This window comes from Tenebrio molitor, chromosome 9, assembly GCF_963966145.1.
Source record: "Tenebrio molitor chromosome 9, icTenMoli1.1, whole genome shotgun sequence".
Taxonomy (NCBI): Eukaryota; Metazoa; Arthropoda; class Insecta; order Coleoptera; family Tenebrionidae; genus Tenebrio; species Tenebrio molitor.
In genome coordinates, this window is record NC_091054.1 from 9,226,017 (window position 1) to 9,250,291 (window position 24,275).

At 37.8% G+C, this 24,275-nt stretch overlaps 2 protein-coding genes and 1 long non-coding RNA gene across 10 annotated transcripts in view; 1 reads left to right on the top strand and 2 right to left on the bottom strand.

Moving 5' to 3' along the window:
• Positions 1 to 24,275, top strand: part of LOC138137886 (potassium voltage-gated channel protein Shaw-like) — a 60,819-nt gene that overhangs the window by 28,398 nt on the left and 8,146 nt on the right. For 3 of the 5 annotated variants that reach the window (XR_011161908.1, XM_069057472.1, XM_069057475.1), the window contains exons 2-4: positions 18,025 to 18,272; positions 19,029 to 19,161; positions 23,129 to 23,338. Coding sequence is in view for 4 of the 5 variants with exons in the window: in XM_069057472.1 (XP_068913573.1) it covers positions 18,079 to 18,272; positions 19,029 to 19,161; positions 23,129 to 23,338 (537 nt within the window). In the remaining variant the exon portion in view is untranslated. Of the gene's footprint in view, positions 1 to 17,972; positions 18,273 to 19,028; positions 19,162 to 23,128; positions 23,339 to 24,275 lie in introns of all 5 variants that reach the window. The other 2 variants (XM_069057473.1, XM_069057476.1) reach the window with 2 other exon arrangements.
• LOC138139082 (uncharacterized) lies at positions 4,445 to 5,921 on the bottom strand. Its single transcript, XR_011162205.1, has 3 exons — positions 5,379 to 5,921; positions 5,266 to 5,326; positions 4,445 to 4,751 (listed from the first exon to the last, which is right to left on the bottom strand). It is a non-coding gene; the product is annotated as an uncharacterized lncRNA (long non-coding RNA).
• LOC138137888 (potassium/sodium hyperpolarization-activated cyclic nucleotide-gated channel 2-like) lies at positions 11,167 to 17,834 on the bottom strand. 4 transcript variants are annotated; one of them, XM_069057480.1, is made up of 9 exons: positions 12,962 to 17,834; positions 12,703 to 12,915; positions 12,489 to 12,654; positions 12,211 to 12,436; positions 12,060 to 12,158; positions 11,818 to 12,009; positions 11,552 to 11,775; positions 11,423 to 11,497; positions 11,167 to 11,366 (listed from the first exon to the last, which is right to left on the bottom strand). In XM_069057480.1, exons 1-9 carry the CDS (start codon positions 13,159 to 13,161, stop codon positions 11,358 to 11,360), a joined length of 1,404 nt encoding a protein of 467 aa, XP_068913581.1. In that variant the 5' UTR covers positions 13,162 to 17,834; the 3' UTR covers positions 11,167 to 11,357. The 4 variants fall into 4 exon arrangements, with proteins under 4 accessions (XP_068913581.1, XP_068913580.1, XP_068913583.1 ...); XM_069057482.1 differs by having other exon boundaries at positions 11,281 to 11,366; positions 11,423 to 11,513; XM_069057479.1 differs by having other exon boundaries at positions 11,167 to 11,497.

Sequence of the window (24,275 nt, forward strand, 5' to 3'; positions counted from 1 at the left end):
AGTAGAAAGACTGTAATTGTGAGTAAAAGCATAAAATGAAACATCAAAGAAGAAGCTCAAAATGCCTGCCATCGTTTACAATGCAGCTTCAGAACGACGTGTTCAATAAAGCCGAACTCGATTCAGAAGGCTTCTGTTTTCACGAATTTCCTGAGCGGGTTTTGAACGTAAAGATGCTTTGAGATTTCTGTCAAATCATAACCTCACAATTATTAAATTCCATCATAAAAGATTTCTATCCCAAAGGAAAAACCACAGGTCGTACAAAAAAAAAACAGGAAAATTCTAGTTTGTTAGTTCTAGAAACAACAATTTTTCGCAAGAGAAATAGCCAGCATCACAGCTTGTTCGCTGAATCAATGACATTTGACATCAGTGACAGTCGATGCGGCTTGACTTGATACACATTTTTTTGAACGCTCGATACCATCTACATACCGGGAGGGGCATCGGTTACGCGCAGGCGAGGAATCGCGACTTCTAATAAACAAAATTGTAAAAAAAATTCACACTTACTTGAGTATTGGTATGGTATATTTCATAATTTTTTGATAATTTTTCACTTACACACAAAGCCAAAAAAAAAAATTAAAAGTAAATTTCAACCAAAAAGTCAAATTCTGATTTTTATACTGACCTACCCAGATTAACTTCCTATAATTATTTACGAAATCAGCGGAAAAAAACACGAATTAGATTTTGAAGTAAACACAATTTTACATCTTAACTTTGAAAATCATTTTTATTTATGACCTACTAGTTGTGCTGTCGTAAATTTAGGTGACAATGGGAACTATCAATTTTATGGCAAAGCTGTAAACAAGAGGCTTCAAAACGGTCGGCTACTAGTGAATGATCCTTTTGTTGGCAAATTATACCATTTTGCCATAAATCACGCGTCTGGTTTGCGGTTAAATAAAAAAGCGAATTATTTAGCCAACCAAGTCAAAATTTTTAATTGTGACCAGGGTTTGAAGCGCTAGCAAGTACAGATTGATTTTGTGTAAAAACTTTACCTAATATGTAAATTAACAGTTAATATCAGAAAACTAACAAAACTGTTAGGGCCTTATTTAATAGCAAAAAAAATTCAAAAAAATCTCAAATATACCTTGTCAATAATAATTAGTTAGGTATATAAAATTCTTTAATATTGACACAGAACATAATACACAACAAAGTCAAAATGCGGAGGCGAGACGCCGGTAATTATGTTGATAAGCACTGCATTATTACTTGATAGTAATATCCGTAATAGTGTATGTACTCCGGTAAAAAACACATATGCGGTTTGCAATCGATCATTGATAAATGTAGGATTTGCGGAACTGAAGGAGAAACACTTGAACACATCATTTCTTCTTGCACCGTTTTGGCTCAAAGCGAATATAAAAAACGTCATAATATATTCGCAAAAATTATACACATGAATTTAGCAGTTAAATTCAAATTATTAAAGGATACACAACCACATTATATTTATAAACCAGAAAGTTGTTTAGAAAACGACAATTACAAATTATATTTTGATCGTACAGTTTTAACTGACATTCACATTCAGCATAACAGACCAGACATTATTATTTTAAATAAACAACAAAAGCAAGCATATCTTTTAGATATAGCTGTTCCAAATTCACACAATATAACACAGACATATAATACAAAAGTTAATAAATATTTAGAACTCTCCGTTGCTATGTGAAATCTTTGGTATTTAGAAAAAATTTCGATTTTACCATTTATAATTTCAGCAACGGGAATAGTACCGCAATCTCTTTTTAAAAATTTTGGACTTAGAGAACACATTGGTGGTTGAAATTCAAAAAGGTATATTATTATACTCATGTCATATCGTGAGGAAATTCCTTAACATTGACACAGAACATAAAATACAAAAAAGTCAAAATGTGGAGGCGAGACAGCGGTAATTATGTTGATAAGCACTGCACTATTACTTGATAGTACGGTGCGATCAATTAAAAAATAAATCGAGTCGGCGTGTTGCGTATGGCAACCCATGCTATAGCATAGGCTGCAAAGCAAACTCGATTTATTTTTTAAATGATCGCTCGGTATTATCCGTATGTACTCCGGCAAAATTGCCGTGCCGCCGGGTGGTCTGCTTTTTACTAAAATTATCTTTCTAGTATTTTTTTTTTTACTAAATAATGAAATATATGTAATTGAATTTTATGATTACCATCTTTAACTAATCTTGAAAATTATACTATTAAAGAACACTGAATCACCTCATTTTATTTTTTTTTATTGTTACAACACCAAAAAGTTTATTATTTCATTACTCCACTCAGTGGGATAAGTGAGCTTCATTACCCCACTCAGTGGGATAAGTCAGTCATTATTCCACTTAACTGGTGTAATGAGCCTGGCGGAAATAAATAACATTTACCTTTTTTTTAATTCGGGGCGGTCTTAGATACAATTTTGTACATAACACTTGGGCTAAAGCATATTACAGGAAACTCGTGTGATTACAGATGAACTCGGGCTAACGCCCTCGTCATCTGCAATCTTCACACTCGAATCCTGTAATATTGCTTTTATCCCACTAATTGTGTAAATAACTATTTTACTCTACGTGTAAATTATTGTCTTCATGATATTTTATTATTTTCTGTACCATCAATGTTAGTATTGGCAAGTTTATTTTTTTTAAAGCTGAAGTTAATTAATATAAAGTCCATTCATTTTGTATTGAACTTTTCAAGGTCAAATAATTTTATTTTTTGACTTTGTAATTATGTTTTGTAAATAGTGACATGCAGGTAAACACCGTAAACGTTGAATTGAGCATTGCTAAATCACATTATGTTGGTTATATGCATGTCACTATTTACAAAACATAATTACAGTGCCAAAATTTAAATTATTTGACCTTGAAAAGTTCAATACAAAATGAATGGACTTTACATATGTATAGCTTATGTATAACTGTTACATTAAAAAGCTCTCACGAGAACTAATTTTCTAAAATTAGATTTCAAAAACGCCCTTAACTCAGTTGAACGGGATTGTATTCTGAAGGAAGTGCAATGTCATACCTCACTTCTTTACTCTTATCTTTATCACTGCTATAGAAATCCTTCAACTTTATTTTTCGGTAATCATTTAATTTCTTCTTCTGTTGGTGCCTAGCAAGGAGATGCTTGCGTCCCTATGATTTTTAGTCTTGCCGTTCAACCAATTATTTTATCTTTGGATTCTCAACTGAATATTTGGTATTTAGATGATGGAATCTTTGCTGATTACCCAGAAGTAGTTTTGTCCGACTTTAAGAAAGTTATCAATTTATCCAGAAAAATTGGTATTGAATTAAACTTTAACAAATGCGAGATCTTTTGCTGTTCTGGAAACACAGATTTAAACGTCATAAAGGAATTTCAAAATTTAGCACCAGGTATTAAAATTTGTGACCGAAAAGGTTTATATCTTTTAGGCTCTCCAATCGTTGACCAAGGTTTCAAAAACAATGTCGAAAAAACTATCATTACAGTTGAAAATCTTTTAAACACAGCTGACTCCTTAGCAGACACGTGGCTTATACTTTAATCAAGAACTGTCTTCTCATACCAAAATTTAATTTTTTATTAAAGACAACTCCATTTTGGAAATGTTCATCTTCTCCTAATATTGGTACTCTTTTAGATAACACTTTCTTCCAAGTTTGTATTGATTTAAGATTGGGTTGTAATCTTTGTACACCTCATATTTGCAAATGCAATGCGAAAGTTGACGAAATTGGCAACCACGGTTTAAGTTGTTCAAAAAGCAGTGGTAGATTTTCCAGACACACTGAAATTAATTCTATTATCAACCGGTCTTTGACTTCTATTCAGGTTAATTCAACTTTAGAATCAAACGGACTGTCTCGGGATGATGGAAAACGCCCAGATAGGTTGACTTTAGTACCATGGCTTAAAGGTCAACCTTTAGTTTGGGACGTTACTATTGTAGATACACTTGCAGATAGTTACGTTTTGTTGTTTTGTCGCTGAAATTTGCTGAAATGGCTTGCAAACGCAAACAGCAAATATAGTTCAATTATTTCGTCAAATTACATATTTAAAGGTTTAGCCTTTGAAACCTTAGGCCCTTGGTGTAAAGAAGCCATCGATTTCATTAATGTCATCGGAGACATGTCATCAGGCAATTCAAAATCAAAAAAATTCCTTTTCGACAGGATTTCCCTTTCTATACAACGTGGAAACGCTGCAAGCATTCGGGGCACTTTTCCAGATTCCGCATTATTATCGGAAATTTTTGTATTGTAAACCAAAAATGTTATGTACTTAAGTTGATTAATTATAATATTTTGATAATTTTCTGAAAGTCCACTTTTTGTAAATTGCGCGTTTATATTTTTTTTTAAATTAATGTAAAGTTTACTTGTCATTTTTCTATCTATTGTCAGGTAATTTATGTCACAAATACCATACAACACACAGTAAAGATATCTTGGAATTATTATTACATATTAATAATTTCATTGTAGAATATTTGCTTGGAAACGTCAAACGTCATTTGAGTGAAGTGGAACAAATTTAAACACTGAGACGAATATACTCGTACTTTACTTTTCATTTATTAACTATTCAACATAAACATGAATTTTTTTCACCGATACATTTGAAATGTAAAGAACAAGTGGAAGCAAGACATGTCATGCTCATTTCACCCAAACGTATTATCCAAAACTGATGCGTTGTCATCAAATGTGGTTCCATTACCTGAAAAATATGTAAAATCAAGTGGTTGTTGCGAGTAAATTTTTACATTAAAAAACTACCCTTCAAATAAATTTTCTAATATTTGAGTTTTTATCAATTTATTTGTTAATTTTTGTGTCAAATGTGGAGTAATTTGTTTCACAGGCAGCACACCATTCACAGCAAAGACATCTTGGAATTATTATTATTATTATTATTAATTTCAGTGCAGAATATTTGTTTGGAAACATCATTTGAGTGAAGTGGAACAAAAAATACCCAGACGAATATATGTACTTTAGTTTTTATTTGCAATTCAAAATAAACATGATTTTTTTTTGCCGATACATTTGAAATGTAAAAAAAGTGCAAGCAAGACATATCACGTCACCCCAAATGCATTATGACAAAACTGATGCGTTATCGTCAAATACGTTTCCAGAAGCTGAAAAATATGTAAAATCGAGTGATTGTTGCCTAAGATATTTGATAAATTTCAAGATTTTTTCAATACTAACAATTATTATGTACTTACTGGACTGGGTTTGAACCGTCACCATTAGCGCAGTTAACGTGAAGATAACGATCACAATAATCTGCGACAAAACTAAATAATAATAAAAAGAAACAAGGAATTTTCTATCTCACATTAAACCACTTATCCATTGCTGCGTACAGAAGAACGAATAAAACATTGTCCATTTTTTAATTATAGTCCGATGGATCAATTAATAAGCAGAGCAACTGTTATACAGCTATCTCTTTTCAACATAATGTAAAACAAGCTATTGGATTTTTGTACGTATTTTATTAAGTCCGTTCCACTATGCATCTTGCTTTGACATGTGCGATTAGAGCAAGACGCGAATTGTACGTTTATTCCACTAGCGACGTCGTACTATGGCGGACAATAAATTTAGGCCGGCCTGTCATTGCCTTGACATCAAAATGTGAAGCTGGCATTATGTTCAACTAACCCCATTTTCGATTTTTGTCATTCTTGTCATCGTGACAGCGATAATCAAAATTAAAATTGGGAAAAGAAGCGTGCACCAGAGAGAAGTGCTACTACAAATCAGTTATGCTAGTGCGTCATGATCTGTAAGTTACGAAAAGGGCGAAGGAATAATGACAATAAATGGTCGCTTGCATTGACTTTTTTGAAATGTCAGAAATTTGCCGGCCTAAATTTATTGTCCGCCATAGTACATATTGGGTGATTCAAAATGATTGTGACTAAGTATGGCAACTATGTACGAAAATTTATGTGGCAACTGTGTGGATGAGGTAGAGTTGTCATTTGTATGACATTTCATAAGCCTGCATTTGATTTTTTTGATATCATTACACATTGATTTGACAGTTTTCAAAATTGCGCGACTATGAACTGTCAAAGAAATATCAACTCTATCCTACCCACACAGTTGCCACATAAATTTTCATACATAGTTGCCATACTTGGCCACAATCATTTTGAATCATCCAATACATACTTTAACATTGCAATACTAATTTGAGTTAGGAAAAGTGAAAAATTTCCTACTAAGGGCGGGAATAATGTTTCAACACTAAAATCGTTTCCTGGGATATGTAACGTAAAAACTGGTATTTAATTGAGACAAAAACCTAAACGCCTTCACAATTTTTCATTAATAAATTGTTTCTCTATGGTAACGAAAGTAGAACAATTTTGATTTCGCTTTTTAATTTAGAAATAATTAATAGTAAGTATATTAAAAATATCCAAATTTTATGTATTTTCCAAACTCCAGTAGAAAAAATCATGTGTGCAATACGTAGGAAATCTATTTTTTCCGTACACGGCATATTTTTGATCTCGACTATCGTCTCGATCAAAAATCCCATGCCTAATACGGAAAAAAAAATGAATTTCCTAACTTATTGCACAAATAGCTATTGTGATCATTTTGTACGGTGCGATCAATTAAAAAATAAATCGAGTCGGCGTGTTACCTATGGCAACCCATGCTATAGCATAGGCTCCAAAGCATACTCGATTAATTTTTTAAATGATCGCTCGGTATTAATTTTAATAGAACAAGAATCCATGGACTAATGGGACAATCTTTTTTGTGTGAATCATTTTCCTCAAAAATTGATAAAACAAGAAGGAAAAATGAAACAATCCATCAATCTCTACCTACTTCCATGGACTATGAGAAACAATCCGGATCACAAGATAGTCAACCTGATGGATCTCAACGATTACGTTGTACTCTATGTCCTGGAAAATCATTTAAGGATAACAACAGATTGAAAATTCACGTAGATAAGTATCATTTCGATAATAATCTATCAACTTTTTCTACTTCTTCTTCAACCGATTCAATAACAAATTTGCTAATTAATTTGAAATCTCAGTTACCAACTATTAGAAGAATTCCAAAAGCTAGCAGACATTTAGCTGCAGATAAATTAAGTTCCATTATTAATAATTGTCTTTCGACCAAATCATTATCATCCTTTGAGAATCTTTTGCTTTTTTCGTATAGAGCTTTCAATGTAGCAGAGAAATCTGATAAGTCGTTGAATAAGCATATAAAAGAAAATCTTTCTAATTTTGAAGTACCTCAAATACGAACTGGTTCTAAGAAACGTACAAATTTATCATTAGCTAAGAAAGTAGAAGCAAAAGTAGCCGATTTTGATATCAGAGGAGCTGTTAAATTATTGTCCTCGGATGACTCATTAGCTTCATTCAACGAAGATGTTGCTGAAGAACTTAAAAAAAAACATCCTTCACCATCTCGCGAACTTTTTTTCCCAGACCCTTTCAAACCAGGAGACATTAGTTTAATAGTCAATGAGCAAAACGTTCGAGAAGCTATCAATTCATTTCCAGCCGGTTCTTCACCAGGTTTAGATGGCATGAGACCACAATACTTGAAAGATATCATATCTTTGTCAGCGGGTGAAGCAGGTCAGAAGGCACTAAGAGCTTTAACCAAACTGTGCAATTTTTTATTATCTGGGCAACTTCCTTCAGAAATCTGCCATTTATTGTATGGCGCGTCTTTATGTGCCCTTAACAAAAAAGATGGAGGAATTAGACCGATCGCTATCGGAAACTGTTTGCGAAGATTGACCTCAAAGCTAGCCTGTTTTCAAAGTCGAAATATTGTAAATTCGTATTTATCTCCACACCAACTTGGAGTTGCAACTAAACTAGGATGCGAAGCAGCAATTCATACCACACGAACCTTTGTTAATAACGATTAAAACCGTGGCAAAGTTCTTCTTAAATTAGATTTCAAAAATGCCTTTAACTCAGTCGAGCGGGATTGTATTCTGAAAGAAGTCCAATGTCATACCCCACTTCTGTACCCTTATCTTTATCAATGCTATAGAAATCCTTCAACTTTATTTTTCGGTAATCATTTAATTTCTTCTTCTGTTGGAGCTCAGCAAGGAGATCCCTGCGGTCCCATGATTTTTAGTCTTGCCATTCAACCAATTATTTTATCTTTGGATTCTCAAATGAATATATGGTATTTAGATGATGGAACCTTAGCTGATTACCCAGAAGTAGTTTTATCCGACTTTAAGAAAGTTATAAATTTATCTCAGGAAATTGGCCTTGAATTAAACTTTAACAAATGCGAGATCTTTTGCTGTTCTGGAGACACAGATTTAAAAGTCATAAAGGAATTTCAAAATTTAGCACCAGGCATTAAAATCTGTGACCGAGAAAGTTTATCTCTTTTAGGCTCTCCAATCTTTGACCAAGGTTTCAAAAACACCGTCGAAAAAACTATAATTACAGTTGAAAATCTTTTAAACAAAACTGAACTCCTTAACAGACACGTGGCTTATACTTTAATCAAAAACTGTCTTTTCATACCAAAATTTAATTTTTTATTAAGAACAACTCCATTTTGGAAATTTTCTAATTATGTTAATTCAATTGATTCTTCTTTAAAGTCTTGTTTAGAGAGAATACTTAATTTACGTTTAACTGATTTACAATGGCGTCAGTCCACTTTACCGATTAGATTTGGTGGTCTGGGAATTCGTCGCATTTCCGATATTTGCCTCCCTGCATTCCTATCTTCAATTAATGGGGTTAAAAAGCTTGTTTCTTTATTACTAAACTCAAAGGATAATGAGCTTAATATTCACCATTATGATGAAGCTTTAGCAGCCTGGGGTGTAGCAAATGAGAACGAAATACCAACAATTCCACAATTTCAGAAGAATTGGGATAATATTAATATCAAAGGAATAATTGCCAATGACTTAATCTTTAATTCACCTAGAGACTTGGCTCGTTTTAAAGCTTTGCAATGCAGAGAATCAGGATCTTGGTTACATGCAATACCTTCTCCTAATATTGGTACTCTTTTAGATAACACTTCCTTCCAAGTTTGTATTGGTTTAAGATTGGGTTGTAATCTTTGTACACCTCATATTTGCAAATGCAATGCGAAAGTTGACGAAATTGGCACCCACGGTCTAAGTTGTTTCAAAAGCAGTGGTAGATTTTCAAGACACACTGAAATTAATTCCATTATCAATCGGTCTTTAACTTCAATTCATGTGAATTCAACTTTAGAACCAAACGGACTGTCTCGGGATGACGGAAAACGCCCAGATGGGATGACTTTAGTACCGTGGATTAAAGGTCAACCTTTGGTTTGGGACGTTACTGTTGTAGATACACTTGCAGACAGTTACGTATTGAAATCATCTGAAGTCTCAGGTTTTGCCGCTGAAATGGCTTGCAAACGCAAACATAGCAAATATAGTTCAATCATTTCGTCAAACTACGTGTTTAAAGGTTTAGCATTTGAAACCTTAGGCCCTTGGTGCAAAGAAGCCATCGATTTCATTAATGTCATCGGAAACCGACTTATCGCGGAATCAGGCGATTCAAAATCAAAGAAATTCCTTTTCGAGAGGATTTCCCTTGCAATTCAACGTGGAAACGCTGCAAGCATTCGAGGCACTTTTCCAGATTCCGCAATATTATCGGAAATTTTTGTATTATAAAACAAAAATGTTTATGTAATTATGTTATACTTAATATATTAAGTGAAAAATTATTTAACCTCTTTTTAAAAATTTAAAAATTCTGGATTTAGGTAACACATTGGTAGTTGAAATTCAAAAAGGTATATTATTATACTCATGTCATATCTTGAGGAAGTTCCTTAACATTGACACAGAACATAATAAAACACAACAAAGTCAAAATGTGGAAGCGAGACGCCGGTAATTATAGTGATAAGCACTGCACTATTACTTGATAGTATTATCCGTAATAGTGTATGTACTCCCGCAAAATTGCCGTGCCGCCGGGTGGTGGAGGGTTAAGTTAAAATATCGCCAATTTTAATGAATTGGAAGTCGCAATTTCTACCCTACGCGTAACCAATGCCCCACCCGGTATATTACATGAACTGGCAAAATGTTTTCAATAAATTATTGCATTTTCACTTTTTCAATAGCTTCTCTAATTTCATTTTAAAAAATACATTTTTTTCCCAACGTATTTCCAAAGTAAGTCAGTTTTTAATATTTTTTTTCAATTTCTGAAATTACTTTACACCGGAAACGTGAATCTATTCACTGCTGCATTACGTAGAGTGCGGATATTGTCGGTTTCCTCCTCAAACACACCTCGCACCGCACTCGTCGATTACTTCCTCGCAGCAAATCCAAATTCCATCAAAAAACACACCGACATTTCCTTTCTTCTCCTGCACAACAACCCTCAATCAGTGGCAACCCCGCAGATGCCATTTCCCCCAGATTACCAGCGCTTTCCATAAAAAAATCGTCCTTTCCCTTAATGCGTTATGACGCTGCGGGCCTAGATAAATATTTCACATGAGACCTAGAGACCCTTGATTTTTGTTGACGTTTCATCTCCAATTCCGCTTCCAAGTCATCACTATAATGAGATTTGCGTGGAACCTCCACCAGTTCGGGCCAGACGAATGTTGATGCTCTCACGAACAACTCGCTATTCACGCGTATGAATAAATCAATAGAAATAAGAAAAACACGCTTTCGCCGCTAAACGCCACACAAACACGAACGTTTGAAGGGGGCGGCGCAAATTAGAGCCAGCTGATGCTGATGGTGCATTTGCGAAACTATGTCCGCAGCGGTTAAGCAAACTGTTTGCTGTGCAAGGCGCTGTCGCTTTGGCTCCGTTTTTGCTCCGGAGTTCGGAAATTAATGTATCGGGGCGTAGACCGTATACACGGTTTGTTTAGGATTAAAATGCGAGTTTGATTTTTGACAGAAAGATGGAGATCTCTCCGTTGACGTCCTTGAACAGTTTAGGACGCTGCAAGCTGCAACATCTCTCTTTATTGAAAACCTGTTATTGAACAGTGTTTTTTTTTTAATGTTTAAACAAAAACTAGGAATTGTATCTTGGTGTGGATAAAACAGAGAAAGCCCAATGTCGACTCATAAAACATGTTTATTCTTCGTGTTAAAAACTCTCAATATTCTTATGGTACCACTTTGACACTTTCTCTGTCCCTCTTGGCGAGGACGTCGTAGGCTCTCATGTAGATGTCTTCGTAGATCTGTGTCGTCTCCATCCTCTGCATGGCTTCCCTCGACAACTTCCTCATCAACTGTGGTTGGCGCTTAACACAACTATTAAAACCTTTCCTAGTTAGTTTATACACTTCACAAGTCTCAACAGCGATTACGTGTGCTGTCCTTTTTTGATCTTGCATGATAAGCGAAATTTCACCGAAATATGCGCCGTCTTGTAAGTGACAGACCTATCGTACAACCAAACTATTAGAAATGATTTTAGTACTTTGCGGTTCCACTACTTCTTTCCCTGAGGGCGTGAGTACCGCCACGGTTCCTGAATAGAGAAAGTACATGCAGTCCCCGGAACAACCCGCTTTGATTATGATGTCGTGAGGGAGGAAGACTTCGGTGTGGAGGTTGCTGATGATCTTGTTGAGCGCCTCTTGCGGCAGTTCCGAGAATATGTGGATGTTCTCGGTGAACCTCGACAAGATGTGCACGTTGATCTCTTGTCTGAGACGGTCTGAATCTCGATAATGAGAAACCGCACTGCTAAGGTACTCACCTGAGAGGAACCCCTTGATCTTGTTCTCCTCAAAGTAGGTCCGTTTGAACTTGTACTTGTAGTACGTGAGCAACCTGTTCCTGATCGCTTGCGGGACACGCTTCCGGAATATGTAACCTTCGAGCTGTTGCACTATGCCGAAGTACTTCGACTCCAAAGACCAGATTCGCAAGAACTTTGCGATCGCCGCCACTGCAAACACAAACACTCAACATTTTGACAACGAGTTTCGGAGGTGGTACCGGTGAGGAAGTAGATCACTATTTTACCACCGATGTAACAACCGCAAGCCAATACCCTTTCTTCCCAAGCCAAGTGCTTACTGTTTCCTTGTTTGACACCTGAAATCTGTATCATTGTGTCAATCCTGAAGAGTTTCCGGTGGCAATTTACCAAGTATGTAACCGCAAGCTTTGTACATAGAGGCTATATACTTCTGCGTCCTGGATTTGTCGACGAGGTCCCACTGAATAAGCCAGGACCTATCGAAGTACTTCCCCGACCAGTACTTTCGAAATTGTGGTAGGAGATATATGCCGCAACAAGTCCAATGACAGGTTAGAAAAAAGAAGAAAAAAGTCTCGCTTATCCTGAAGACAAAATTCTCGACTTTGAAGTACTAGAACAGGGAAGATTTGACGTGAGGGTTCTAGTCGGGTGTGGAGTGGTACCTGCGCCGTCGTTGACACGTACTTGAACGCCGTAACTAACCTAACTAGTTTGAGTAGACTGAGCATGTCTATCACGAAATAAAATGGAGCTCCCTTGTCGACCCAAACAGGATTGGGTATGGAGGACAACAGGTCAGCCGCGAAGTACACGCTCCTTAGGTAGTTCCTGCAAGGTTGTTCTAGTTAAGCCTGTTTTACACTGAAGAATGTAAACCTTGCGATCTTGCCCGGGTCCATGATCACTTTGTTCTCCTTCTCGTCTAGGTACCCGGTGAAGAACCTCATGACAATGTCGCAAAGACAAAAACACTTGAGCACTATAGTGAAGCAAGTCAAAGACACGTAGTTGTTGGAGAAGGCGACGTCCACGGGGATGTGCACCATGCACGAGATGAAAACCACAGCCATCCACATCTCGTAGTAGAGCCTAGAAGAGTGTCAGAAGGTGTCGGCGAGGTCCACACGACCCTCACCTGAACATGCTGAAGCAGTGGATGATGTTGGACTTGGAGTCCATCTGCTTCTTCTTCAGCCGTCTGATTTCCGTCAGGTTCTCGACGTAGTGCAAGGTTTGGGGGTTGCGCTCCGATATCAACGTCGACAGTTTCAGTTTTCGAATGCATCTGGCTTTCCAGGGCGCGCTTGTCGATAAGTTCAAGCCCGGTAATGACATGTTGACAGTTTGCCAACCTGACGTTGACGGGCTTGAAGGCGGGCGGATGCGAGCAAGCCGCAACGTTTCGACGATTGCTGCGTAACGACCGGTCCTGCGGCTTTTTACGACGGATGCGATACTGTCCAAGTGGGAAAACTCCACTCCTTTAAATTGCCGACGCGAGTCCTTCCCGATCCTGCGGACAAAGACGACTTCGCAATCCCCTATCGATCTACTTGCAGACGTGGCCTTTTTTGCCAGCTTGCGCTAATTATAGACGCTTATTCATAACGCTCTTGATTATTTTCTACACCAATGAACAATACATTATTACCATACAAATCGAATTAACCGCGCCGCGAACCGATTAGTCTCCCTTTCCCATGCATATTCATACCCTTCTTGTCTTAAAGCTACACCGGACACAACCCCCAAACACTGGATCCCTCCATCAACTCCTTCCACCTCATTCTAAATCATCTCTCTAATTTTCTTTTCTAAAAACAATTTTTTATAAAAACGCAACATCCTTTTCTTCGTCAATCAATGCAACGAAACACACGAAACGTCTTTCTCCTCTCCAACCTCCTCATATAGTCATCTACAGGCGTCAGTAGCGCTTGCATTGCTGGTTGCCGCCTTACCAAGACTTAAGCTTCACGTGATGGCCTCCACGTACGATTAATAACCGGGCGTCCTCCCCATTACTCCCTGTCCCGATCTGACCGCCACACGAATTTCCCCGGGGACGGCGCTGCAGGTGTGCGGATGCAGCTCCATCAATAATTCCGTTTTTGTTGTGCGGTTTTCGATTCTGCGATTGTTTTATGGAGCGGCTCCAAGGACAGGTGGAGTGTCGCAGCTGCGTTAAACCGGCAACCTCTGCACGTTCCGGGGGCGCTCCCGATACGGGTTATAGATGATGTTCCGATTCTGATATATGAAGAAGTTGTTTGTTGACGGCATAATGGGGTACACGCGAGCCCTGCATTTTATAGTAGCACGATTTATGGAGGGATTCCCGGGGGAGTCTACGCAAATGCGCAAAAAGTGTCTCGCTCCTTCGCGGATTTGTCAACAGTGCCAACTGTTATCGCTTTTATCGTTGACGATTTTTCAATTGGGTAATTCGAAGAGATTCTGTGGGCGTGGTGTATCACCAACGAAAATATTAATTAACCTTTGCCTTAGATTTTATTTTATCGTTTCCTGTTGAAACCTCATTATTTAAGTAATTTAAGTTTAAATAGTCGCGTTTATTTGTTGCTTTATGAACACTTGGATTATTATTAGACACACAATTACAATAACTAAAGAACAAACTAACGAAAAATTATTGCTTTCCGCTTGAACTTTCACAACCACGAAAAAATCTATGGACAAAACAAATAAGTACAACAAACATAAATAAAGCCGTGCGAATTAAAACTGTACCGTTGTAATGAAATATGTTCTGTTTATTAATGAAAACAAAATTGAAAATGCTTTGCGAGCATGATAATGGAAAATTATTTTGATTAACTGGCATAAAACATTTGCACCTGCTCCGAATAAAATTATTTTTGAAGTGAAAACTTCTTTCGGCGCGCCACATATATTTTATTCCCGGGCAGTGAATCAGTTTCATGCGACACGGTAAAATCGTTCGCAGCACAAGCTAAAATCGTTCGCAGCACGACACGGCAAGCTAAAATCAAGGGAGTCGAGTTTTTTTTAGCGGAGCGAGCTGCAGGAGTAACTGTATATACAGTGTGGAATAAAATGATTTACTTACATCTAGTTACCTTTGGAATTTTTGCACATGTACATTTTCCTGTACCGCTCTACTTTTTTTTTTGAAGTGCCGAACTATTAGTTCTGTCAATAAATGTCATCAATCGAATTGACAATTGTTACAATTTACTAAATTGAATTAACAAACGTTGGTGGCCACTTTCAACACTAGCTGTGACTTGCTTTTGTTAGCTCCTTTTTAATTTCAATCTCAACTTTGCATTCATATCATCCCTTCGCAATAAATCACATTTGAAATTTTGGAATATTTTGAGGTTAGGCTTTCTTTTTTTTTTTTTTGTAGAGCGGCATTTCGTATTTTTAAAAGGGTAATGCAAAGGTAACTAGATGTAAATCATTTTATTCCACACTGTATATATACAGGATATTTCACGAGTGATAATAAGCCTGATGTAATTTAAAATGCAACCCGCACTATATTTCCGGAAAAAGCTGGCTACTGTCATTAAAACGTCCGGCTTTTTTTGAAAATGTATTGTGGGTTAAATTTATTATTCCGTCAGGCTTATTATCACTCGTGAAATACCCTGTATAGTTTTATATAATACAAACGATAAAGACACGACAAATATTGTAAGTTTACCTACAGATGAATGTAGGATTTAATACGTAATTCTCAATTATATGGCTTCAACAATTCATCTATTGGAAAAATTTGTGTAGCAAAATGTGAAGAGGAAAATGGACAAATTATCATAATACAGGGTATTGGTATTGTTATGAAAACTTGTTGTGTTGTGTTCAATATCATCGTCAAGAAAATAAAACTTAAACATCCAAACCTAACCTCACAAATTTTGCTAGAGTGGGTACCTCTAAAAGCGGACGTATTTGCAGTTTCTATTGAAAAATACAGATTTTTGATGTTTATTTAAAAACAGCATTGGATTTAAATAATACTAATTATTTATGCCTTGCTCCTTATTCCTCCAAGTCATCCATAGTGATATATTTTTTATAGAATACTTAGGTACTATTGCGGGCAAAAAAAGTGGGACATCAACGTCATTGTCTTGACTTTTAATGTGAAATAACCCTTACCTGATTCTAACCCTACTTTGAATCGATTGACGTTGTCATTATGTATTGTACGTTGTAGGGAGCGATTGTAAGTAAGCACGTAGTGAATATTTATTTAATGCAAAGTTCCAATCAAAATCTACCTTTATCAAAAGAAGAGGGCATTTGGAAAAGGAAAATAGGAGGATAAAATAAATTTTTAAACTGTCAGCTGGAATAGTGTCAAAAAAAATGACAATAAAGCTTGAACTACATCGAATTTTTCAAAACTCACAGAAATTTGATGTCCCACTTTTTTTGCCCGCAATAGTACATATCTATTACTTAAAATCAGTAACGAGCATCATAGAAGTTTTCACTTCTGTCGTGCAGTCTTAAGCACACACTCTTTTTTTTGTACTACCACACCAGCGAATACCTACAAAGTAGATAAGAAAGGTCAAACACTCTGGTGCAGAATGCGAAAATTCACTGATCACGAAATTAACGCTGCACTACACACACCACAACAAAATGGATGCAATTACATTTTTGCTTTGATCTCTGTTGCAATTCGCTCGCGCTAAAATTGGAATTGCGAGAGAGCCCGTTAATTGGAGATGAAAATATTCGTGTTGACCTCCATTCTGAATCAATTCGATAGAAAAAATTTCGATAGTTGAGCAGCGCCGCATTGCTGGTTGCACAACTATGGAATAGCGATGGTGATGATGTTGGTGATGAACTGGTGATGCGTCCAGTTACAAGGTCTGCTTGGTCATTTCGGCTTGGTGGATTAAAATGTCTGACAAGTGTAATGGCGACGAGCCGCCATTCCGGAAGACAAAGCATGTTATTGCGTCTGGTCGAAGACAGTGGCCTGATTAAATAAAAGACAGAGGATAAAATGACGCGGGGCGTGGTAATTCTATATAGGCTTTCAGGATTTCAAGCTCGGGATTCATCGCTGATGTATGAGACTAGTTTGGGTGTTGTACAAAAGGAATCAACTCCGTTAATGGATGACCAGTTGTCAGGTCTAATAACGAGAGTGGAGTTGCGTCCGCCTGAAACCGTGAAGTTATTAAAAGGAGAAAATCGGAGTTAATAAATAAGATGATAGAGTCTCGGTCGGTTCGATAAATCGCCGTTCTGATTTATGTCCAAGTCTGTGTGGATTTTCGTAAAGATATGCTCGGAAGACTTTATCGGTAATTAAATCGACAACAGTCCGAAAACTTTCTGCATTATTTTATCGCCAACTTTCTCAGCCCCGGTTCCGGCTTTTAATTCTTCGCAGCGTCGCAGACTCCGACCTCGTCGGGTGCACGACCTCGCACTTATTTTTTAAGGCGGATTTAATCCGACCCGTGTCATTAAAAAATGCCATTCTCGCCCACCCGACCGATTTGGGCCAGATTTATGAAAACTTCACCGACTCAGAACCGGAGAAAAAAGAACGTAAACGGCTTTCGCTGAATTAAACCCCGATCGCGTCGATAAATTGTAATCTTCGATTTGGTCGCCGCAAAAACTTAAACCACTCTCCGAGATCCTGCAGGATCGTAAGGCGGAGCGTGTGAGTTAATTGGGAGAGGAATGCGGACCTGGAGTCCTCGTTTCCACTCGTCTGACATCAAACGCGCGCCGAAGATTAAAAATAAACGAAAATAAGCTCCTGATAGATAGGCAACCAGTAATTACACCGCGCCAGGTGGCCTTGAAGCGCAACGCGGTGTTGTGCACGGTCGAGTCGCTCTTTTCCGACTCCTGATCATCCATCTCTGCCAAGCTTTTCTTTTTTAATCAAACTTGACTTAATAATTCACCGGGGCCTTATAGTGCGGCGGATTAATCAATCGCTTTGAAGTTTATATTGTGCGAGGTGGCTGTATTGGCGTAAAAACCTGTCGGAAAGCTTCCGGGAAACTTCCCAATTTCGTAATGGTCTTGATCCTCTTGCGGCTCCGCCGCTTCAATTCCGACTGCAGTCCTGTGTAAACCTGCAGCTCGAAATTAATCCTTGAATATTTCAGCAGGTCGACCAGATCCGGGTGAATCCGTGTCACTGTGATCGTCCTTTTTCAGGAGGATGGAGCAGTGAGAATCCCCGCGTGCGTCCACTGAGGATGCAATGGTGTTATGGATGGGGAAAACCGCATCATTCTGAACGTTGGCGGCATCCGCTATGAGACCTACAAGGCCACTCTGAAGAAGATTCCCGCCACCAGGCTCAGCAGGCTGACTGAAGCTCTGGCCAACTACGACCCCATCCTCAACGAGTACTTCTTCGACAGGCACCCGGGGGTGTTCGCCCAGATCCTCAACTACTACAGGTGGGGGCGGTTTTTTCATCATTTTTCGATTAATCATTGGCGCAGCCGAGCCGGTTTGCCTAATTATTGCGCAATTTCCCTTCGGGGCGCTCTATCGAAGTGCACGTGATGGATGACGAAACGATGAATGGCCGCGTCGAGGAGTGTATTTGGTTTTTCGACGCGCTCGGGGCGCACTTCAAACTTTAATATATTAAGTTTCCTTCCATTTAGGCGAATTTCAAAGCAAACACCACGATAGCAGTCAAACTTCGCCGCAAACAACTCTTTCACTCAAATTACAAATATTATTTTCATTCTTCCACCACAACTCAATACGTATTCGGTTTTTTGTCTGAACAGCTCGAAGCACACAAAACTCATCTTACTAGAACCTACACAACTCCAGTTTTTTTGGTCTTGTTTCTAAATCAAAAATGCTGTTGTATCGCTTCTATGTAAAATCAGTCGAATGACCTTGGATCGCGAGACGAACCTCCATAACAAAACGCACGGGATCTCGGACTAGCACCAGACTTGTATAACTAGTTGTGATGCAGAAGAGCTCTGTGGAAATTAAAAATTAAGTCAAAATTAAATAAAATATCTTAAAAGTAAGTTGAGCTCCCGGTGGTGGCGCACCCTTTGAATAGTTAAAATTTCGTGGCAACCCCGAATCTTATCACAGCTCGGTACACCACCCCCGCTGTGTATAATTCAAATCCCCACATCCTCGGCGCCATAAATTCATCTCGTTTTTAATCCGGTCGGTTCCAGGACCGGAAAGCTGCACTACCCGACAAATGTGTGCGGACCTTTGTTCGAGGAGGAGTTGGAGTTTTGGGGGTTGGACTCGAACCAAGTGGAACCGTGCTGCTGGAGCACGTACAGCATCCACAGAGACACTCAGGTGAGTTATAAATAATCTTCCGGATCGGCTCCGGATTTGCATCATCCGCCAGACGGGGTCCCCGGAGTGCCCTCGTGGCGCGATGGAGTTGTTCTAATTGCGGCGTTTCGGGAAATCGATCGATCGGGATGTCTGCTCGGTCGGTGCGGTGCAAAAGAACCGGATCGACATGTTTGTGGTAATTCTATCGGTTGGTAATGCAGACGACGGTGCTGCCAATTTGGGATACAAAGTGGTGGCTTCTTAAATTACATTATCTCGAGAAGCCAAGCGAAATTATTTTATTTGGGCGCGCCTTTATGTTGCAGAGATGCTTAACGTGATTACGTGGGAGATTATAAAACCGTACGCGGAATACACGAGAGGCCTTTCAATTTTAATGCCGTGAAAAACGATACTGGTTGAATAAATTTTCATCTTAGGAGACGTCTTAGCGCAACTGGATTGTGTTTTCAGCCCCCGAAACTTGGTCTATGAAAATGAAACCTTCAGAAACTTAATGACAGCGGATTCGAATTTCCTACCAAAGACAAATTAGATTGGCCGTTGGGGTTGTTTTGTTGGTTGCATACTCACAAAATAAATGCAATTAGGAGGAAGACAGTTTTTGAAGTGAAAACTTCTTTAGGCGCGCCACATACATTTTATTCCCGGGCAGTGAATTATTTTCATGCGACACGGTAAAATCGTTCGCAGCACAAGCGAAAATCGTTCGCAGTTCAATCGTCCGCAGATCAGCGACACGGCAAGCCAAAATCAATTGTGCGTCAGTTGTCAATTTTAAAGTGCAGAGCTGCAGGAGTAACTGTATATACAGAACAGAGTGTCTCAGCTAAGACTTTCGAGCCTAATAAGTAATAACTCAGTTATTTTTCAGCGAATTTTTGTGAAATTTAAAATGTAGATATCTTAGACGGTGAAGAATAAAATCCCATTAATCCAATCACCCAAGTCTTAAAAACGTAATTTTTACATGCCTTTTTAAAATGTTGAATCAATTAAGATTTACATAAAAAATTAATCGTCAATAAAAAATGCTGTAGAGAAAAACTCGTCCTTGAAAAACGTCTGGTTTGCAAGAAAAAAACTGTGTTAAACGGGGCTACAAATGCAAAAACGTAGACACGTATGAAACAAACGCGCACTATCGCTGAATTTTGGTCACCCCTTTTCGCACAAATGCAGGTGACACATTTGACGTTTATCTTGCTAACCTTACAAACACTTACAAAGTTAAAGACAACATTTGGACGTAATTTATTATACTGGATGCTTTAATTCTTCCATAAAGGACCAAAACACAATCGGGATATTTTAGCAAGGTAATTTAGTTCACCTACGCTTTCTGTGTCTTCAAATAAATTGACGGTTCTCTTAACCTTACATTTTGTAAAGCCTACATTTGGATAGTGTTCCACGAGAAAACGAACTGTGATGTGTCATTGAAGTTCTTACGACACTCTCCATAGGCAAATTTTTTTTCCTTTTTCAACAATATTGAAATTTCTACCGCTGTAGTTTATTTTTAGAGTATTTTCAATAAACTTTCACAATTTTGATAGACTTTAAAGGGTGTACAAAATGTTGCTTGGCAAATAATCATCAATTGTTTCAAAAGGTAGCTGCTCAAATACCTTCAAATTTTACATTAAATTTTTAACGACAAAATCTAATCTTTTCGTTGAATCAGACAAGTGATTTACTTAATTGTTTGTGTAGACCCCTATTTTTTAATGTTTAACAATCTAATAATAATCGCGCATAATTTTCGATAAAGGAAACATGTGTTAAAATTACATTTTTTAACTTGAGGTAATTTTATTATTACTAATTGAACCTTCACGGTCTAAAATATCTGCATTTTAAATTTCATAAAAATCCGTTGGCAAATAAAGTCCATTCAATAAACATCTGGACTGTCAAAATCAAAATTGCAGTTATTAGGTTGGTTAAATCACTAGTTATTTTCATATTACCCAGTTGTTATCTATGATTTTTTAATTTATTTTATTCATTTGTTTAAATTGACATTGTCAAATAAATTGCAAAATTATTTAAGTGTATTTTGTAAAAAGGTTCAAATGGAAAGTTCAAAACGAACTAGGGTGGTTCTACTGGCGCGAGAGAAGAGGGCCATAAGAAATTATTATGAGGAACAAACAAAAAAGTGATAATAGCGGAAAGAAATTACAAATTTGTGCCAAAGCCGCTCCAGTATTGTTAACTAAGAATTGGTGTTCGTTCTTGTGATTCACAAATCAAAATGTTGGAGAGATAAGTGTTAATCAAATGTTGAATACTTTTCTTCTGAATAAATGAAACATGTTAGTTTATTTTGGTCTGGATGATTTTGGTTGTTGTTTAATTTGTTAGATACCTGTTTTCAGTTTGTCGCATGTTTTTTATAAACTTTATTAAATTGCTCTAATTCATTTAGTTTTCTGCATTTCACTTGTGTTCGAAGCAATGAATGATTCAAAACATTTTTAGTTCAATGATTAAAAACGAAAACATAACCTATCTATATACTTATATTTTATAACTAGATTTTGATGTCGGTACACTTTAGCGAATTTTTTTTATATTCAATTACAGTCAAAACAAGCATTTTATTTAAAATTTAATTTTGACAGTCCAGGAGTTTTTTGAATTTACTAGATATAACTGAGATATTAGGCTCGAAAGCTGAGACACCTGTACATACAGGCCATTTGACGAGTAATAATGAGCCTGACGTAATTTAAAATGCAACCCACATTACATTTCCGAAAAAAGCTGGCTACTGAAATTAAAATGTCCGTTTTTTTTTTGAAAATGTATTGTGGGTTGAATTTATTATTCCGTCAGGCTCATTATGACTCGTGAAATACCCTGTGTAGTTTTATATAATATAAACGATAAAGACACGACAAATATTGTAAGTTTACAGATGAATGTAGGATTTAATACGTAAATCCTAAATACGTACTAATTCTCAATTATATGGCTTCAACAATTCATCTATTGGAAAAATTTGTGCAGCAAAATGTGAAGAGGAAAATAGACAAATTATCATAATACAGAGTATTGCTATGAAAACTTGTGTTGTGTTCAATATCATCGTCAAGAAAATAAAACTTAAACATCCAAACCTAACCTCACAAATTTTGCTAGAGTGTACCTCTCAAAGCGGACTCTAAAAGCAGTTTCTATTGAAAAATACAGATTTTTGGTGTTTATTTAAAAACAGCATTGGATTTAAATAATATTAATTATTTATGCCTTGCTCCTTATTCCTCCAAGTCATCCATAATGATATATTTTTTTTATAGAATAGGTAGGTACATATTACTTAAAATCAGTAATGAGCATCATATGTAGAAGTTTTCACTTCTGTCGTGCGGTCTTAAGCACACACTTTTTTTTTGTGAATTATTTAGCGAGAAAAATGTAAAAGTGAATTTGACTCTAAAAAATTGTAACGAAGCGAATGCGACCTGAATCCTGCTTTAATAAAACATCTCTCCCATAAACAACATCGTCGAGTCTTTGTGCGGCCTGGAAAAAATGTAACTTGACAACGGAAAGAAAAGCATTTAAAACATCCGTAAAACCCCACTCTGGCGAAATTCTCTCCAATTCGGCTCGAATTTATCGAAGTACCGAGAGAAACAAGAGGAGCAGACCGAGCGATATTCAGCAAAGGAACCCGTCCGCACTTTAAAATCCAACGAAAATCGCCACTTCTACCCAACGACGTCTGCTGATTGCAGTCGTAGTCGCGAACCGCCTGAAATACGTTCAGCAAAGCATGAAACTGAGTTTAAGTCGCTTAAAACAAGATCCCGCGTCCCACTTTCTACTCGAAAACTTTTAATTGCGCACATCTAATTATCCCGAAATTTATCTGAGCGTGCGTTTCATTATGTTTATGAAAACAGCCGTGGGCGCCCACCTGCGCGACATTTCAACCTGTGGGTTGTTCCAGGCGACCCTGGCCATCCTGGACAAGCTGGACATAGACTCGGACCGGCCCAGCGACGAACAGGTGGCCAGGATGTTTGGCTACGAAGAGGCGTACTTCGCGGGGACGCTCACCAACTGGCAGAAGCTGAAGCCGAAGATCTGGGCCCTCTTCGACGAACCCTACTCCTCCTCCTCGGCAAAGGTACCGCCGAACAACGTGCAACACCGAAATGTGATTGGATTTTTATTAACAATACTACTTTTTCACTCAAGTAGAGTAGACCTAGTGCACTGCCTAGCTGCTAATCTGACTAACCCTTCCGGTGAAACTGTCCATACACCTGCTCTTTCGCATCTTTCGCCGCACCCAAATTGATCGTCTCGAGTTGATCCGCCCCGAGCGGGCCCCAATTTCGCATCTAACAATATTGCGGTCTAATAACGAAACCCCCCGCCAGGGGGCGAACGCGAGCTGTAATTACACCCTCGCAGATTCAATTCGGGTAGTCAAAGGAACGGGCGAAGAAGTGCAAGAGCAAAAGACATAACATCCCCACTGTCGCATCAAAACGTCACGCTCAATTTCATTTCCGACGTTGCGACGCTGCGTAACGCACCGTAACTCCTTGTGTGACGTTTTAATTGCAAATCTAATGCACTAACAAAGTTTCAAGTGGGCGGTTCTTGTGGACATCTTCACCGGAAGCGACGTAGAGCAACCCACTCTAGCCAGAACGAGGCACGATGGAACACGGCTTTAGAGCAACTGTCATTATTGACAGATGTCAGTGTTGCCAACGTGGAGCGGTTGAGAGTTAATTTTAATTTAGAGGGCATAATTGCAAATCTAATCCACTTCTCGCCCTAACAAAGTGTCAAGTGGACAGTTCTTGTGGACACCTTCACCGGAAGCGACGTAGAGATAGAGCAAGTTTTCTTTTCGCCAGCATGATTTAAACACGATTGTTTCGTGCGTGCACGCGGTTTTAAAGCAACTGTCACGTTGACACTATTGACAGATGTCACTGTTGCCAACGTGGCGCGGTCGAGAGTTTTCGTGGGGCATAATTGCAAATCTAATGCACTTCCCGGCCTAAAAAAGTGTCAAGTGGACGTTTCTTGTTGACACCTTCACCGTAACCGACTCTACGATAGAGCAATTTTTGTTT

Excerpts from the sequence above, each read along its gene's own strand:
- LOC138137888 (XM_069057479.1), bottom strand. The coding sequence starts at position 13,161 with ATGTCATTACCGGGCTTGAACTTATCGACAAGCGCGCCCTGGAAAGCC. Across the intron at positions 12,437-12,488 it reads ACGTGTCAACGACGGCGCAG|TACTTCAAAGTCGAGAATTT; the intron begins GTACCACTCCAC and ends TCCCTGTTCTAG. Across the intron at positions 12,159-12,210 it reads AGCTTGCGGTTACATACTTG|GTGTCAAACAAGGAAACAGT; the intron begins GTAAATTGCCAC and ends TACAGATTTCAG.